Consider the following 18,022-nt stretch of genomic DNA (forward strand, 5'->3'; position numbering starts at 1 on the left):
AGAGCTGGCTGCGCCCGCGAAGCCAAATGGAGGACCAACGCGAAAAAGAGTGATTCAGGGCTTGGTGGCGGGCGCCATCACCTACGGAGGCCATCGGCAGAGCGTGAGGTGTCGTGGAGCCGGTCGAAGACTGAAAAGAAGAGATTGGTACTGAAAATACTCAAGTCTGAGTGGGTCACTGACTCACACAAAGGAACAAAATACCTGCGAGCGGATATCTGGTTCGCAAAATGCCACGGCGTGACACAAATGCGTAGGCGGTGTGACGGAATGATTGACACTTCACATAAAAAACGGATTCTGCCTGTGTACAACAGTGGCTCGAATTCAAGCGAAAACAACTGCATTTTGCCCGGGAGCAGTCCGGACGCACTCGCACTACGCGGTCAACAAGTCTTGAGCCATAACGTTCACAACATGAAGGAGGAGACTCAAGGGGCCTGCTTGGAAGACCTCGTCCTCTCTTCTCTCTCCACGATCTGCGCCAGCATGTCGGCATCCCTCGGGCTCTCCCGCTGTTTCGTGAACGACTCCACTCTCGCCTCCCCCGTCTTCCGCACGCGCTGTGTCTGCGACGCCTGAGAGGCATCGCTCTTCCTCTTGGAGCCAAGAGGAGAGAAGTTCGAGGCGGCCTCCCTTCCTGCTCATTGCGGCTTCGCCACCTCCATTCAGCACCGCTAATCTTGCGAGGGTTTCTAAAGACGCACAAGGCGCGGAAAGCGGGGCGGACATATCCCAAGCCTGCACATGGGCAGGAAGGTGTAATTGACTCCCAGTAGAGGAGGGGGGATCCCCCTCGCTGAGCTGCCGCAGCGTCTGGGATTTTCTTCTGCTGTCGCACGTGCGAGGGTAGCTCGAGAGATCCCCACAACGCGGGCAGCTCAGCCATTGAGGAAGCGTGACCAGCATCGCGCCAGGCTGCAGGGGTGCTGACACATTTTGACTCTGCTTGTCCCTGCGCATCTTTTCGGCGATATCCTTGACCTCCGACAGCGCGCAGTCTCGCCCCGCGTTGTCGCGACCCCCACGCAGGAGACATGCGGCGTACTCCATCTCCCGCCGCGCCCGGGGAAGAGGAAGAAGCGAGGCCGGGGCTGACAAGAACGAGGCAACAACGAAGGAAAGGGGCAGTCCCTGGCGCGTGAGCGGCGCGAGGTCAGCTGCTGCCTCCTCTTCGTCTCCGAAGTCGAGCGGAACGGGCGACAACTGCGCGCCCGCGAAACCCGACGTCAGCGCCGCCTCAAAGCGAGCCGATACGCGTGATGGAGGGGAAGCCGGCGGACGAGGGCAAGCAAACGTTCTGCACGACGGCGGCGCCTGCACAGGGTCACCAGACGAAGAGAGAGTCACCGTTGAGGCCGAAGTCTCAGGGCGCTCAGGGAACAACGGCAGGGACGTGGAAGCCGAACTTCCGTTCTCCGGCGCCGAGGCGACATCAGGAGAGGTGGATCCGAGGCGCCTCATAGTTTCGTTCGTGGCGCGTCGAGCGGCCCGCGAGAGGAGGAGAAACGCCTCTAGCCGCGGGCAAATGCTGGGCACGACGGAGAAGAAGAACGTCTGGTAGGCGCAGGAGAGAGAGGCGTAGCGCTGGAAACACGCCTCGAAGAACTCCAAAAACATCCCGAGACTCGGCGCAGAGAGGAGATGTCGCAGTAGCGCCCCGCGCACCGCCAGCACTTCTTCCACGAGAGGCAGCGACAGCGAGGCAGAGTCCGATCCCGGCGGCGGCGACTGCGGACAGCAGAAAGAAGCAGAAAAGGACGTGGAGAACGAGGGAGAACGGGCCGTCGGCGACGACGGCGCGAAATCCGTGGAGGGCTCCCGCGTCGTGGAGCTGACAGATCCGCGACGAGAGGACGTCGAGCACTGCGACAGAGACTTCTCTTTCTCCCAAGACGCCGGCGGAGAGGAAGACGGCAGAGAGGAAGACGGCGGAGACGCAGACGGCGAAGACGACGGACACGAGACACTGGCATGCGGCCTTCTCCTCAGCGTGCCTGAAAAGGAGGGAATGGCAGGTCGATTCGACACCACACAGCACGAGCGCTTGATGTATCCGAGGAGGAAAAGGGATGCAAGAAAAGACAGTTGGACAGCCAACATGTATCACCGCCGAGAACGGCGAGTGCACGTATGCCTTATACAAAACGCAGCGCGGAAATCGTCATGTGAGGGAGCCTTGCGCTACCTGCGTGTATGTTCTTACAAATAGATGCAAATATACACGGGCACATTGGCGACTCCCCGGCTACACACATCCCTCTCCTTGACAGAAGATCAAATATCAATACGCTTGCATACGCGCATCGTTCTCCGAACGCATCGCAAGCCGACACAGAATCGTCCCAGGCACAGGCGCGAAAGCTATTTGTGACCCTCAGCTGCGTCTCCGTTTCGCTGAACCCGCCAGTCATGGTTGGCTGCGACGCAGATATATGTGAGGAGACATATCCTGGGGACTGATCTCTACTTCTATACACTGTACATGGACCTCTAAGATAGTCTGGCTGGGAGTTCGTAGGCTGCAGCGCTCCACAGGGCGCGCAACTCCGCGAGCGCCCGAAAAAAGAAGCCTCCCAAGCGCTTCTTCTCTATAAGTGTGTAAGACAGACCGAAGAAATTACGTACTCTGCCAGGCATCGGACTCCGCCGGGTGAAAGGATAAGTCTTGCCGACACCTGCGCGTTGCCGCGTCATCGCCCGGTGCGATGAGTGACTGCCGCTTGTGGAGGAACGCCACCATCGCACGCTGGACGAGCGGGACGAGTCGGCGCAACGGCAACTCCAACCTGAAGATCGCGGGAAACAGAATACGAAGGGGAATAGAGGCAGGAATTACAGACACGAAGCTCAAATAGCGACGGAACTCGAGACAAAAAGAGAGCGGACAACGAAACAACTCGCAAGCGGCCGCCCACGGTTCACGGAGACGTAAAATACCCGTGAGATCAAAGCGACGCAGGAATTGAGCAAAGCGAAAACACCACGCGCTCCTCTGCCATCCACATCTAGCCAGTCGCTCGCCTCTACTTTTGGCGCATGCACTCTCTGATCCCCTTTACCCTTGGCGCTCTCCGGCCCCTGCCCCCCCCCCCCTTTCTCACCGCGTTCCGCGTACCTTCTACCTCGAACCGGGAGGGCGTCTTCTCGCGCGGCTGCTTCTTCGTCGCCCTTTCCGTGCCGTGCTCTCCTTCGCCTGAACTCGTCCTCGCCGAGGGTCTCGAGTCTTTCCCGACACGACTGGCGCAGCGCGACGAGCGCAAAGAGGTCTCTCTCCCTCTCCAGCTCGCCCCAGGCCGGTCCAAAACGCGTGAGGAGGAACTGCCAGACGTCACTCGACAGGACCTGGAATACCTCGCCTACTTCCTCTTCGATGTCCGCCGAGTTTTGGTCCCTCTCGCGCCCTCGCGCGCTCTCATCCTCGCCAGCTTTTCCTTCCGCCGCGTCTAGGCCCGCGTCGCGGTCGGGAGCTTGCGAGGCACTGGGAGAGAGGACGCGAGGAGACGCAGCGGGTGAGACGAACCGGCTAGCCACACGGGTGTCTCTCGCGCGTCGCGGCGGCTCCGCCCCGTCTTCTGAAACTCCCTCGCCTCTCTGCGACGTGACGCTGTCTGACATCTCGTCCTCATGGCCTGCAGATGAAGGGCGCGAGTCAGCGAGAGGGCCGGTTGCCGTTCTCGCGCGGTCTCGAGCCTCGGCTAGCTGCTCGTCTGCGCCCACATCCCCTCTCGAGCTTCGTATCGACCCCTCAAAATCCTGCGGCGCACTTTCAGCCTGGCTGACTGTCTCGCCCCTCTCTCTCTGTGTCTGTGCCTTCACTCCGCGAAGCTCTCCCTTCTGTGTCTTGTGCACGATCCTCGTCCGTTCGCTCGAGGGAGGTTGAAGGTCGCTCAGGAACTGCGGCAGGACACGCCGGAGAATGAGGAGGAGGAGAAGGAGATCCGCCTCAAAGGCCTCTAGAGAGCCATATGCCCCGGCAGAGTTCCGCCGCTGCAGCTCTCCCAGGAGCAGCTCGAGGCCACACAGCATCCACACATCACCTCCATCGACGTCGGCTGTCGCGGCTTCCTGCAGGGGGGTCTCACACGCCTCGTCTTCCCTGTGTTCCTCTGTGTTTTCGACTGTTTCTTTTCCTTCGCCCTTGCCGTCGTCTCGCTCGCAGACGCCCAGCGTCACCTCACACGCTCGCAGACGCTCCTGGGCGGCATCGCCCACCCTGCCTGCACTGCGGGTCCGCTCTGTGCTGTCGCACTGACTCTCTCCAGCGCACTCTGTGGGGGTGAGGACGTGTTCCTGCTGCGGCTCCGCTTGCGAGGCGCCTTCCTCCTCGCTTGCGGTTTCTTCCTCTTTGTTCCCCTCGAAGTCTGCCTCGGACATCGCCGTCGAACGTGAAGGGGAAAGAGGGACCTGCTCTGCAGGTCGGTCTGGCACGCGGTGCCCCGTTTCGCCCTCCTGTTCTCCATCGACCCGCCTGAGGGTCGCAGGCTGTTCCTGCAAGCGATCTTCGCTGTTACCAGCGTCGTTTTCTTCAGCTCCGTGAAACGCCAAAAGCTCCTCTTCTTCCTCTTCGTCCTCACCATCATCCCCTTCTTCCACTTCGCGTTTTTCACCTGCGTCACCTTCTGTATCTTCCTGAGATCCTGCCCCACTGTCGCGCTCGCTGCCGTCGCCGTCCACTGTGGCCTGGGCTGGTTCACTCTCGGAGGCTCGCAGACCCTCTTCTCCCGTGTCTCCGCGCCGGTCTGCCGGCACTAATGGCATCTCTCCCCCTTTTCTCTTGCTTTCCACCTCTTCGCTGACCTTCTTTGACTCAGACTCATCGTCGATCGTCTCCGCCTCCGCGTTTCGCCGCGCCTCATTCTCGACTCCCTGGTCGCTCAGTTTTTTCGCTGCCTTCCTTCTCCTCTCCGCCGCTCGCGCTTGCTCGCGCGCCTTCTCCTTGCTCATCGCGTCCAGCGCATGCGTTAGAACGAGATGCAGCGACCGCTGCAGCTTCGCCTTGGCGGTCTTCTCTTCCCACTTCTCCAGTTCCTGAGAGGTCTCGACGCCACCCGCGCGCTGGGTCTCAGCCGCCGAAGGCTCGCGCGGCCTAAGGACCCTCGTGGGCTTGCGCTGCGCCGACCGCTGCTGCATGTTGAGCAGACGCGTGACCTGCGTCCACTTCTTCAGCTCGGTGCTCGCCTGCCCCTGGGCGAGGCAGCATGAGAGGCACAAGGCGACTCCGGGGCGCGGTCGACCGCAGGGGCCCGCTTGAGCCTCGCCTAGGAACGAGGCCAGCGACAGGGGGGCTTCGGCGGACAGCGAGAGCGCAGCCGAAGACGAGGCAGCGTCGGGCTTTTCTGTGCGCGGGCATCGGCTGCGCAAGGCCTTCCGCGTGTCGAGAAGGAGCGGCGAGCGCGCCACAGCTCCTGCGTCCGCAGAAGCCCCACCGGACGGGAGGGCGGAGGGTGATGAAGAGGACTCTCTTCCTGTCGCGAGCAGCAAGCGCGCCTTTGAGCGCAGGAGACGCCGGTCGTCCTCGTCGCGACTCTCGAGCCACAAGCGGATGCGCTTCTCGAGCGCTTCTAGGAAGTGGCAGGTCAACAGGGCGGCCCTGAGGAGGAAGAAAAACCCAAAAAGACGAATGCATGCTAGTTTTAATGCCCACGGCAGAGCGCTGAACTGAATACCCAGGCAACTGCTTCCACTAACAAGAACTGAAAGACCAGGCAGATCGAGACACTTGAGGAAGCTCGGGAGACAAGCGCAGACGCAGCCGCTTCAAGGGAGACACTGAGCGTACCGTGTCCGACAGGAGAGAGGAAACGAGCTGTGAAGGGAAGCCGGAGCGAAAAGGGATGAGATGAAAATGCATAGGAATGCGATGGGAGCTTCTTCTGGTTCGCTTACCCTTCGTAGATAGTCGGGTTCTGCACGAAGACCTCCACGCGGTCGCCGTCGCGCGCGCTGCATGCTCCATCGAGCCGCTTCCTCCCTCTCTGTCCGCTGCGACCCTCCAAGAGCGAGCCGGAAGGCAGCGGCGAGAGAGGCGACACGGAGAAGGAAGAGGAGAAACCCGACGAAGAGAAAGACGAGGTAAACGACGACGAGCTGGTCCCGATGAAGCGGCTCAAGTCCGCCGGCAGCTTCTCGTTCTTTTCAAGCAAGACGACGAAGAAGCACGCCGAACCTCCTCCGCCAGACGAAGACCGGAGGCTGCCCGAGGCGCTCTGGTGGAGGCAGTCCAGGAAGGCGAGGCGCTCCAGCGAGCTGAGGCAGGCCCAGAGTTCTACGAGAGAAAAGAGCGAGAGAAAACGTCCGCATGCCCACGCCACAGTGCCTCTGCACGTGAAGCGTCGCGTGAAGGAGTCAAGACAACACGGAGGAACCCGAGCAAGAAATCAGCAACAGGTTGTGACGCAAGTGAAGCCGTGAGCCACATGTGGAGCGCAGAACTAAGGAGAGCAAGAAACGAGGAGGAAAATGCAAGGTAGTTCAGCAAATACACCCGTAAACAATCAAAAAACATCGTCCCTCTCCGAAGAGCCGTCGTGCTGAAAACTCTAAACGGCAGGAGGTGCTGAGTGAACCGCTAAAACACGTATATATCCATGCGAACTTGCGAGTAGTGCGGATGGCGAGCGGCCTGGCGCTGAGGATCGCAGCAGCAGTCGACATGCAAAAACCGTTCACACGGCTGCCACGCAGATAGGCCTCTCTGCGCTCCTTCGTCCATGCGTGTGCAGCGCGTAGCCTCGAAAAACCCAAGGGGCTCGTGCTGCGGCGAGGCGACGAGGCGCTTACCGGCAGTTTGATGGAGAATTACAGCGCCGTTTCGACCGTCCCCCGTGCCAGCAGCCACGTGAAGCAGACGGTGGAGCACGTCTCCGATAGGCGTCCCGCCCGGTCCCGTCGACTGGGGACCCACGAAGAGCGTCGCGGGGGAGACCTCCACGCGTGCGCCGACCTGAGCGGAAAAGTGAATGCCTCGAGAAAGAACGCCCAGACAGTGGACGGGGGAGACTACGACACGTCCGCGTGCGCCGACGAAAGATGGAAGCGGTAGGCAGCCCGACAAACACCCAATCGCCGCCTCAGTGGGGCCACGGCGCAGCAGCGCTGAAGCCCCGCCTTTTGAGCCGACGTGGTGAACCACTCTCTGCTCGCCGCCGCTAACGTGTGCCCAGGGATAGGCGGCGAAAGAGGCAAATGAAAGAGACGCATCGATCGACACGGTCAGTCCACAGGCATGGATAGGAGAGAGAAACACGCGCACGACACAGGCGGACAACGCATGCCCTACATACACACAGACTCCGTGTTCACGGAAAAGACTGCCAGCGCACCCAGTCGCACAGAATTCACACAGAACCATACATATGCGCACAAATGAACATATCTGAATATACACGAATATATAAAAGTACAAAAGTACGGCACATCCCCGGCCGGCTCGCCGCGACTGCGGCGCTGTGACGTCAACCGCCCTCACCATGTTGGTGGGGAGGCTGGGCACAGAGCACTTACTTGGAGAGCGCTAAGAAGCGCGGGAAGCAAGCAGCCCCGCAGAACGCTGAGCGAAAACCCATCGTCGATTTCTTCGTTCTCTGGCTTTGTTCGATTCTGCGAAGTTGCTTTGTCGCCGCGTGCGCTTGCGGCCGCAGCTCGGGCGCCTGCCCTCGCCCCTTTGGAGAAGCGCCCCCCGGCCCTGAGGAGAAGCCACTTGGAGCTCAACGCGCCGCCGCCGACTCCTCGCCGGTATGCGTGGGCCAGCGCCCCGTCGAGCAGCGGGACATTGGGTCTCCGGGCCTCGGATGGGTGATTATGGAAAGGAGACGTAGCTCCATACGGATGCAACGGAGCCTGCGACGAAGGAAGCCGCGAAAGGCGGCCCTCGAATGCCGCAGGAGCCGCTTCGCTTCGCCTGAGCCAGTCATTTTCGTGGCCAGTCTCCGCCCCGTCCCCTGCGCCACCCCCCCAGAGAGGCCCGCCTGGGGCGCCGTCAGAAGAGCGTCGCTTGTCGCGTGTCTGCCCCCCGTCGTCTCCCAGATCTGCACCTTTGCCGAGGTCTTTGCTCTCGCGCCCGCGTTTCGCACCTCGCTGTCGCGACTCGCCGAGCTCCCCGTGGAGCGCCAGCGGAAAGGCCGCCGCACCGAGCCCCTGCGGCGCCTGTCCTGCGAAGGCCCTACCGGGGGCTATGCTGCCTTGCTTGCTCAGGCAGAGACTGTCCGTCCCCTGGACCTCGCCCGTCCCTAGCTGCCGCGCACCACTCTCTGCGCACGCGAGGGGCGCTGAGGCAAGCGAACAGGCCGAGGGCGACGTCCAGCGAGAGGCCGGCGAGGTCAGCGAGGGCGAGGAGGCGGGCCGCTGACTGTCCGGCGCGAGGAGATTCGCGCGCGTCAAAATCAGCTGCCAGGCGTCAAAGAGGAGGTCGTCGTGCCGCGCAAACAGCGTGTGAAGAACCGAGGCCACGGGCCGCCGGAAGAGCGGAGATACTTCAACTGCCGCCGCCCACAGGCAGCAGCATGCAGACGACGACGCCGACAAAGACCCTCGGAGAGACGCAGGTCCGCCGCCTGCGGACGCACTCGCGGCGAAGCCTGCATAAAGGGAAGACGCTTCTTCCGCGTCCCTGTCTCGCCATGCGGCCAAGCCTGACCCGTGGCCTTCTGCGTTGAGGTCAGCGATGCAGCAGGGAAGCGACGAAATCGCAGAGAGCGAGGAGGCGCCACGCGAGGGACTGTTCACTTGGAGGCAGCGGTCGGGCCTTCCAAGCAGCGCCTCGCCGCGCCTGGCGTCTAAAAGGGCCATCACGCGCCGCGTCACGCTGCCTCCGCTCTCGTCGCCTTGCACCTTGCGGGCGCACTCTCGCCCGCCAACCCCATCTCCACCGCCCCGCGAAGAGGACGCCGTCGCAGACCAGACGCCCCCCCGACGATCTGTGGTGCGCTTCACGAGCCTCACAGCCTCCTCCAGGTCGTCGAGCGACACCAGACACGGCGCTGCGGTCGCGCGTCTTCGCTGCGCGCCGAGAGCCGTGAGAAACCGAGAAGCGAAGAGAGGGGACGCCGACGGAGACGAGGCGAAGTCGCACACCCCGCCCGAAGAGTCGCGGTCGGAAGACGAGGATGACACGAAAAACGAGAAGGAAGACGGGTCCTCCAAGTCCAGCTCTTGCTCCGCACTCTCGTTGCGCGTGGCGGTCTGAGCCTGGCTAAGCAGCGAGACGTCGAACAACTCGGGTTTCTCTCTGCGTGTGGCTGCCATCGCAGCTTCCATGACGACCCTCTGCACCTCCGCGCCAGTCATGCCTCGCATTTCTTGAGCGATGTTCAGCAGATCCTCCTCTATCCTCATTTTCTCCTCCTGCTTCGCGTTTTTTCCGTCTCCTGGCGCGCCGCCTGCTGGCCCCCCCTCGGCCTCGTCGTCCTCCTCCGCGCCCGACTCGTCCTGCCTCGAGTCGGCCGTTCCTGCGAGGTCACCGCAGCCCGGCGCGTCAGCCGCGTTTCTCTTCTCGTGTATGGTCTCCAAATCTCCTCCCGCTCGCTTGCCTTCTCTCGCGAGCCCCCAAACGCCGCCGCCGTGGCGCTGCGTGGCGGGGTCGCGCTGCGCCCGCTCGCGCTCCTTTTTCTGATTTCTTCGCCGCTTCTCCGCCTCGGCGTCCTCGACGAGCTTCTTCTGCCCGAGCTGCTCACGCAGGAGTTTCTTGAGGATGCCGAGGCAACTCTGCACGTCGTTGAACGGCGCGAAGCAGCACTCGCGGTCGAAACGCCCAGGGCGGCGGAGGGCGCCGTCGATCAAGTGGGGACAGTTGGTGGCTCCGAATATAAGCACGTTCTGCATGGGCTTCAACCCGTCCATGAGGGCGAGGAGCGTGGCCACAAGAGCCGCCTGTTCGCCGACGCCCGAGCTCGGCTGCGAGTCCCCCGCCGCGCCGTCGCCGCCAGACTTGGAGAAAGCATTCTTCTCGCGGCAGGGCGCCATGCCGTCGAGTTCATCGAAGAAAATTACTGAGGGCGCGTGCTTCTCCGCGGCCGCAAACAGCTGCACCAAGCTCTTCTCAGCCTCGCCTACCCACTTGGACAGCAGCTCGCCGCCGCGGCGGACAAAGAGCGACACGCGGTGACCCGCGCGCCGCAGACTCCCCACGAACGCCCGCACCAACAGCGTCTTTCCCGTGCCTGGAGGCCCGTAGAGCAAAACTCCTCGCGGCGGGCGCAGCAGCGGCGAACACGTCGAAGACAACGAAGAAAACAATTGCGGATTCAGCAGGCCCGCCGCCGCCTCTTCCAACACCGAAATCGCCTCGCTCAATCCTCCTGGAACCACAGACACACACAGAAAAAAGCGTAAATATGGGACTTCTTCCTATGGCGCACCGCGCATCTACCTGCGGAAGCACATATTTATCCCTAAAGTGTATGTACATGATGCCCGTCGCACCTTCCAGTGTATCGCGCCACCCTCGTTCACAAAGCTCGACAGCCGCGCCCTTCCGAGGTCAGTAGGCCTCGAGCGCGCAGACGAGACCTGACGCAGGGCAACCGACCTGCGCCGACCGCCAAGGCTCGAAGGCCAACGCACACGCAGGCAGACACGCAGGGCCACAGATACGTGAAGGCAATCCTGCGCCCTCTCCTAGCCATGAGAGACTTCCACCGAGCGGGAGGAGTTGTCCGCATGCGGAGGAGACGAGTAGACAGAGACTGCCACCAGGATTCCTCGACCCTCAGAATCCGAGGGAGGCCGCGCCAGCAAGGCGACCCCCAGGACTGCTGTCCAAACGCCAATACACCACCAGAGGCCGTCCATGCGTCGGCGACGACTGTTTGCCTTGCACACCCCTCGATCCTGCCACACTACAGAATCGTTTTAATGTTACATCAGATACATAGTATCCACCGAGTAACCAAGGTACTAAATATGGTATTGGAGAAAGGAGACTAGTCCGCCACCGCGATCCCCGTGGCTGCATGCGGCCGACGCAGAAGTGGCGCACTTACCGACATCCTCCAGAGTGACGTTGCAGTCAATTTCGTCGGGCAAGAGCTCATCCTCTTCTTCATGGCCTGCGCCTCTCTCAGGCGACGCGAGGCTGCCCTCTCGAGTCAACGGCACCCTGTCGCCCCCCCCCTCTTCTTGGCGTGCTGCGAGTCCGTCATCGGGCTGCGCCTGTGGAGCCGCCGCGGATCCGACCCCGTCCCCGTGAGGGGGCGGCGCCGCAGACGCCGGCGCAGAGCAGGCCTCTTCCGTCGAAGGGAGCGAGGCCGCCTCGCGCCTCCTGCGGGGCTTAGAGGGCCTGAAGCCCCCCAAAATGAATTTGGCGCCGTTCACCCCCTCAGGGCGCTGCGCGCCGCGGTCGCTTTCGTGCCTCGGCGCTGCGGACTTGCGCTCGTCGCGCCAGTCTCCGCCCGGGCCTTCCCGCGGCGCCGCTCCCTCGCGGCTTTCGCCTGCGAGCGGGGGCTGGGGCGGCCGCTGCTGTGGCTGCGGGGAGGGCGCGCCGGCGGGTGCGACGGAGCTCGCGGTATGTCCCGCTTTCGCCACCGGGGGCGTCTGCCTGGCGCTGGCGGCAGCGCCCGCCTTCTTCGAGTGCGCCGCGTCCCTCTCCACGCTGAGCGCCAGCCGCCGCAGCGCGGCCACCTGCTGGTCGATTCGCGAGGCCACGACTTTCCACGCTGCATGAACGTCATCGTCTCGCTCGAGCTGAGGCCCGCTCGCGAACAGAGGATGTCCCACAGGCGGGGATGAGGGGGATGAGTGAGAAGGCGCTGAGGGCGTGCAGCGAGGAGACGCCGGCGTCGCTGCCGGTAAAGGACGAGTAGAGGGAGACTCCGAGGGGAAAGGAGGCGCGCTACTAGAGGGAGGCTGACGCTGGAGGCTCTGTCCGTGTTGAGCCGAAGCCCCAGACGCTCGCTCTCGCTCATCGTCCTCACTGTCTGAAGGCGAAAGGAGGCGTGCGAGGCGACGACGCCTAAAAACCTTGCCCCCCTCCCCCTCGCTCCCGTCGCGCGCGCGCTCGACGTCGTGCCCAGCTTGTGAAGCGGTGAAAGACAGAGACGAGGCAGACACAGCGGAGACAGGGGCGGGACGTGCGTCGTCTGGGAGAGAGGCGGAAGAGAGGCGACCCGCTGCGGTCGGCGAGCGGCGGAGACTCGAGGCCCCCCCGCGGCGGGGTCCGTGGCCTCTGCTGTCCCCCTTCGCCTCCTGAGGCTGTCGGCGTCCGCGTCCTGCGCTTCCTTCGCCGCCCTGTGAACGCCAGACGAAGAGACAGAGGGAAGAGGAGACGAGAGAGTCGACAACGCGGCGACGCCGTCGGCGTCCTCTCCTTTCCTCCTCGTTCGCGTTCGACCGGCAGATCGCTCTTGGTGTCCGTCCCTCGCGCGGGCGCCGGCCTCCTGGGAGTCCTCCCGCTGCCCGCCTTTTCGAGATCTGGTCAGCTGACAGCCCGCCGGACCGTCGGCACTCCGCGCGTCGTTCTGGTCGCCGACAGTTCTCCTTCGTTTCCTGCCGGTCTCCTCTGCCTCCTTCTTTGTGCCTGACGCTGCGCGACTGCTCGCCCCGCGAGACGAAGGGGACGGGGAGAGGGCAGCCGCGAATGGAGAAGACTCGCCAACCTTCAATCTGACCGCACGGCCCTTTCGCCGCGGCGAGCAACGCTGCGAACCTGCGTCGTCTTTCACGCCGCCCGACAGTGCCCGCGGCCGCTTTTTCTTTTCTTCCTCCGTGTCTGTGCGTGAGTCGCTGCCCTTCCGCCGGCCCCCACGGCCGCCGCTGGTCGCCTCAGCCGCGGCCTGTCGCACCGAGACCGTGCCCCTTCCGCGACCGCGTTGGGCGCCGCTCTTGGCCAGCTGCGACGCAGCCGACGGGAAGGGAGACACAGACGTGCAAGAAGACGGATCGACGGAAGCGAAGCGCACGTTGCTCCGCGGCGTAGAGGGGGAGAGCGGTGACGCAGCCACGCCCGCCAGCCGCGAGCTTCGCCGCGGCAAAAGCGAGACTTCAGCCTTTCCATCTTTTTCCTCCTTCGCGGTGCGCGTGCCTCGCGGTCGTCGGGAAGGCCGCGGCGAAGACGGGGGGGTCACCGAAAAAGAGGCAGACACAGTGTGGGACTGAGAGGCACGACGAGACGGCGGCGAAGACTGCGAGGAGAAAGAGAGAGGCAGAGAAGTGGGGACAGCACGAGGTGAAGCGGACGCGGCGCGCGGAGGCGAGAGCGAATGCGGTCGGGGCGAATGCCCCGGAGACGAGCGAGCAGACGACGACGGCGAAGATGAGAATGAAGAAGGAGCGGAAGGGAGGAATCTGTCGTCTTCCATCTCTTCATCATCGTATAGCTCGTAGTCCGCTTCATCGTCGTCTTCCTGTATGTCGTCAGCTTCAGCTTCGCTCGCCCCATCCTCTTCATCGGCCCCTCCGCTCTCTCCCTCTTCGTCCTCTTGCCAGTCTTCCTCCCAGCTCTCTTCCTCATCAAAGTCTTCTTCTTCTGTCGTCTCCCGATCCTCGTCGTCTTCGCCTTCTTCTGCTTCGGACTCGATAAAGCCGGCCGCGTCGTCAGGCGACTCCGGTTCGCTTAGCTCCTCTTCTTCGCTGAGGTAGCCCGCGTCGTCTTCCAGCGCCTCCTCTTCTTCGTCCCCCTCATCGAGTTCGTCTTCCGAAGCGTCTTCACCTTCAAATTCCTCGTCTTCTACCTCCGGATCCTCTTCGTCCTCGGCCTCATCTCCCGACCCAAACAGATTCCTCGCGTCCGCGTCGCCCGCGGCACGGCGCCCGCACTCCGGCGCCCGCGAGGAGAGTAAGGCGCCACAGACGCCCTTCCTCTCGGGCCCTCCCCCCCTCCCTGCACTCTCCGCTTGCTCATCTTTTCTCTTCGAGTCTCCCACTTCACGTCGGCGCTCCTCCCTCGGCCGCTGCTTCTCGACCGTAGTTCCGACGCAGCCTTTTGAAGAGCTAGAGTGATCAGGGCCAGGTCGCCCTGGCTCAGCAAACGAAGGAGCCTTGCCGTCGATCTTGGAGGCGTCGCCGTCGATCTTCGATGCGCGGTGAGGCTCGAGTCGCGCATGCCGCTCGTCCTCTTCGTCTGAAGAGCTCGAATACCAATTCAGCCCAGTCTCCCTCAGCTGCGCACCTTCTCGTTGAGGCCTGTCAGGCTCTGAGTGAAGCGATCCCCCGCGCAGTGCCTCTCGCTCTCCTGCGCCCTCTGCCTCTGTCTCTTCTTTCCGTCTTGATGCATCGCCGCTTGGTTTCTTCGCCTTCACCTCTCCCTCCGTCGCCTTTCCTCGCACTTTCCCTCTCATCTCTCCCCTGCCTGCGTCGCGTTCCGCTTCCCCCTCATTTTTGTCCCTCGCTGTCCTCGAGGTCGCACAGAGCTCTGCCTGTCTCGCCTCCGTCTCCAATTCTGTTGGGGAGGCGTCGCCCGCCTCCTGCGGCCCGCCACGTTCTCGCTGTGGCGGAGACAGCGGCTCTCGTCTCTCGAGCCGCTTCTCGCTCGCGACTCCAGAGACGAGGCCGTCAGCCGCGCAGTCGCTCTCTGCGTGCCTTAGCGCCGCCTCCCCTCTCTGTTCGTCGCATACGTCTCGCCTTTTCTTTTTCTTCTTCTTCTTCTTCCGTTTGAGTCCGCCGTCTGGGCCTCTCGCGTCTGTCGCTCCTCCGTCTCGCATGCGCTCGTCCTTGGACTGAGCGGCTGCCGAGGATTGCGCAGCCTGACTACGAACCTCCTCGGCTGCTTCCTCTCCCTCGTCGGGCCTGAGAGGCGGCCGCAGCTCTCCCGGCCGCGACAAGGGAGACGTGCGAGGCGACGCGGCAGAGGCGTCTGACGCGGAGATGACGACCGGCTTGGCAGACAGACGCGGGGAGGAGGACGCGAAAGAAGGACATTTTGGGCTCGTCACGCGATTGCGGAGAGGAGGAGACGGTAGCCCCGTGGAAGTCTGAAGGGCTGGCGAGGGCGCTTTGTCTTTCGACGCAGCGGCTTCCCGTTCCTGTCGGTTCTTCGCTTTGCCGAGGGACCCTGCGAGGGCCTTTGCCATCGAAAGCACCGAGAACACACGCAGCGGAGAGCCGCTGGCCTTCACTTTGTTCTTCGCCTTCTCTTTCTCGCGGTCCTTCTTCTTCACCAGAGAGGCCGCACGCACCTCTGAGGCGTCAGGAGATAGAGACGAGCAAGCCGAGGCCGCAGCCGGCAGGGGAGAACTGCCAGAGGACAACAAATCATAGGACGGAGGGCTGGAAGCGACAGACGGCGGCAGGCGAATGGAAGGGAGTCCGCGGGCTTCAAGGAAGCGCGCGATGTCTGGACTGGTGACGAGAGCTGAACTTTCGAGGGGCCCCTGGAGAGAAGCCGGGGAAGAGGACGGAGAGGAAAGTGGCAAGCCTTCGCTTGCTCGAGGGGCAGCGAGAGGGGAATGGGAATTCTTCTTGCGCCGTTTCTTCTTCTTCTGCAAAGTCGCGCACGCCTCGCCAGGAGAGGGGGGCGGGGCACTGCCTGCCTCAGCGAGCAGATTTAGCGGCTCTAGACGAGGCGCTGGGCTGCCCGGCTCCGCCGCCGAAGGCGCCGCGGGGAGAGAGACAGAAAGACCTGGAGGCGAAGAGGAAACAGAGGGAAGTGACTGCGGTGGAGGAGACGAGAGGAGCGTGTGGGCCCTCCGCCTCCTTTTCTTTTTTCGTTTTTCATCCATTTCGGCGGGAGAGAGCGGACGGAGTTCAACGGCAACAAGCCAAGAGAAAAAAGGCAGTCGTGAAGGTCCGAGAGGAGTCGGCGACAGAAGTTGAAAAGAGGCGGAAAAAGTGACGAGAAGGCAGGTGACGCGAATCTGACACGCCACGAGACACTCCAGCGGACCGATGCGTCGCGCGCCCCTGTCTTCTCCCGTTTGAACGGGCGCACGGATCTCGGAACGCAGAAAATGCGCTGCAGCTATTCTTCTTACTTCTCCCTCTGTCCTTGTTTCCTCCTGCGCTACTGAGACGTGGGCAGACTCAGCAAAAAGCAGACTCGATGCTGCCCGCGGCCGCAGGTCTCACCCCTCCCTCTCCCCTCAGCCCGAACGGGGACAGCCGGGAAGAACCCAGAAGCGACCATAAATGCTAGCGGTGGCAGGAGCAGGCAGCCTTGAAAAGACAAAAATCGATGACGATATCGCAGACAAGAATAGAAGTGGACTCGAAATTAAGCGATGCGGAAATGGATGACGGGTACTCGGCCGGACGGCGTAGATGCGACGTGTACCACGCCGCGCAGCACACGCGGTCAGCTTGGCCGTCTTGTGGTCTTTGCATCTAACGTGTCAACTGCAAACCAGAAAAGCGTCCTATCACTGGGAATCCAAGCCGCAGATGGTGCATAGAAGCATCTGTCTGCGAAAGAACTCTTTACACGACGAATAAAAGTAACGACGAGAACAAACAAGCCGTCGAATGTCCGTGCGGGACTTGCAAACACGATTCGCAGGCATGCACATGCGGCCTAGCTCCCACGAGACCTCCAGAGGGACCCTGACGAAAGAAACGGCAAGACGTGGGTACGATGCCACAGCCTGCTCGCCCATCCATTACAGGGCGGAGAAAATGGGATTGACAACAGGGAAAATTGGAAAAACCCAGAAGCCAAGGTCCGGCGACAGCAGGAGGGAGGCCCCGGGGTGGGGGGGAGAGGGGCTCACGACACGCGGACTGGCAAAAAAATCTGCGGGGGTGGGCACACTGAGGCTAGCAAATGTGCTACTATGCTACAGCCGTAGACCCTGGTTTTGCATGCGGAAACCAACATTGCAGTCTTTGCTAAAGACAGTGCACGGGCTGGGGCTTTCAGTGGAGAAGCGAGATATGTATCGAGCGCTGCGTGGCGCTGTATCGGATTCCATGTCGTGTACAGAGTCCGATACGTCTTCACGAGTACGACCTGTGTGGAGCTAGCGACCCATTATCACCGTAGTAGACGGTCTGGCTGGGTGGAGGCCAGGATTTTAGAGGCTGCACGTCTAAAGAGATACAGCTTCGCATTCTCAAGAGCGTGGTCGCACAAAGCGCGCTCTCGGAATAGGTGTGTTCTTTCCGTGCTTCCTAACGGCGGTCCCGTCGAGACGCTGCGAGGAGGAGGTGTTTTGTAGAGTTCTCTTGTTTCTCGGGTGACGAGTAAAGTCCGTCTGGATGAGTCGGCCCCCTGGCTCAGACTTGCCAGCAGGGGTGCGCGCCTCCAATGTATGCCCGAAGAAAAGCTCCCCGAAGTACTCTTGAAAAGTGCAGATGCAAGCTCGTCATCAAGCGCTGACAGGTGCATCTGTCGCTGCTTCCTCGTCTTCTGCATCTCCCTGCGTGACCCCTTCGATAAGACACAGCCTGCGACAGACAAGCGAGTGCTATGAGTGCTTGAACACCTAGCAGGTGTCAGGGCGTTCAATGAGGATCCGGGATGGCACGCGGCGTCGCCCGGTCTAGCAAATCTGCACCAAGATTCAGCACCTCCTGCAGAACCGGAAACGCCTCTGTACGAGTGAATCAGATCGCGTTTTGCGGGAATAAGACACCACGGGAGACAGGTGTTTCAGGAGCTAGTCGACGGCGACGGCGTGGCGTCTGTACACCGCAGGGGAGCTTTTAAAATTTCGCTCATATCATTTCTTTCTGCTACCGCCCATGAAAAAGCGCAGCTCGTGGTCGGGCACTCTTCGCTTTGCACGTGCGCCCCTGCGCAGTTTCTGGTGAGGGAGAGGAGGGGCACTTCGGCAATCCCGTCCAGCTCACAGAGTAACTGTTGCGCAAAGTCTGCGCCACCTGACCGTCTACCGAAGCTATGGCTTAACGGCCCTGGTCGCCATTGCAACTTCTCCTACTCAGCTCGTGTAGAGTCTCTCCGATGCGCGAGGAACTAGGGTTCAGATAGCATCGTTCGTAACTCGATGTCAGGACGACTGCCGGTGCAGCATCTGGATTCCACGATGTGGCGAAGGCGCAAGAGGGAAAGTAACGCGTGTATCTGTGTTGAGGGCTGTCGCTCGGTCGGGCTGCCAGGTGTGCCGAGACTTGGCGGCGAAGGCATCGCTGAAGT

The 18,022-nt window shown here is 62.2% G+C and overlaps 1 protein-coding gene across 1 annotated transcript; it reads right to left on the bottom strand.

Moving 5' to 3' along the window:
* Positions 1-378: 378 nt before the first annotated feature.
* Positions 379-15,653, bottom strand: BESB_005780 (uncharacterized protein; the record flags this gene model as incomplete). Its single annotated transcript, XM_029359333.1, has 8 exons — positions 379-1,997; positions 2,629-2,789; positions 3,119-5,593; positions 5,890-6,268; positions 6,784-6,946; positions 7,507-10,298; positions 10,983-12,225; positions 12,288-15,653. The coding sequence occupies 8 exons, from the start codon at positions 15,651-15,653 to the stop codon at positions 379-381; spliced, it is 12,198 nt and encodes a 4,065-aa protein (XP_029222246.1).
* Positions 15,654-18,022: the final 2,369 nt, after the last annotated feature.

Source organism: Besnoitia besnoiti, chromosome I (assembly GCF_002563875.1).
Source record: "Besnoitia besnoiti strain Bb-Ger1 chromosome I, whole genome shotgun sequence".
NCBI classification, from domain to species: Eukaryota; Apicomplexa; class Conoidasida; order Eucoccidiorida; family Sarcocystidae; genus Besnoitia; species Besnoitia besnoiti.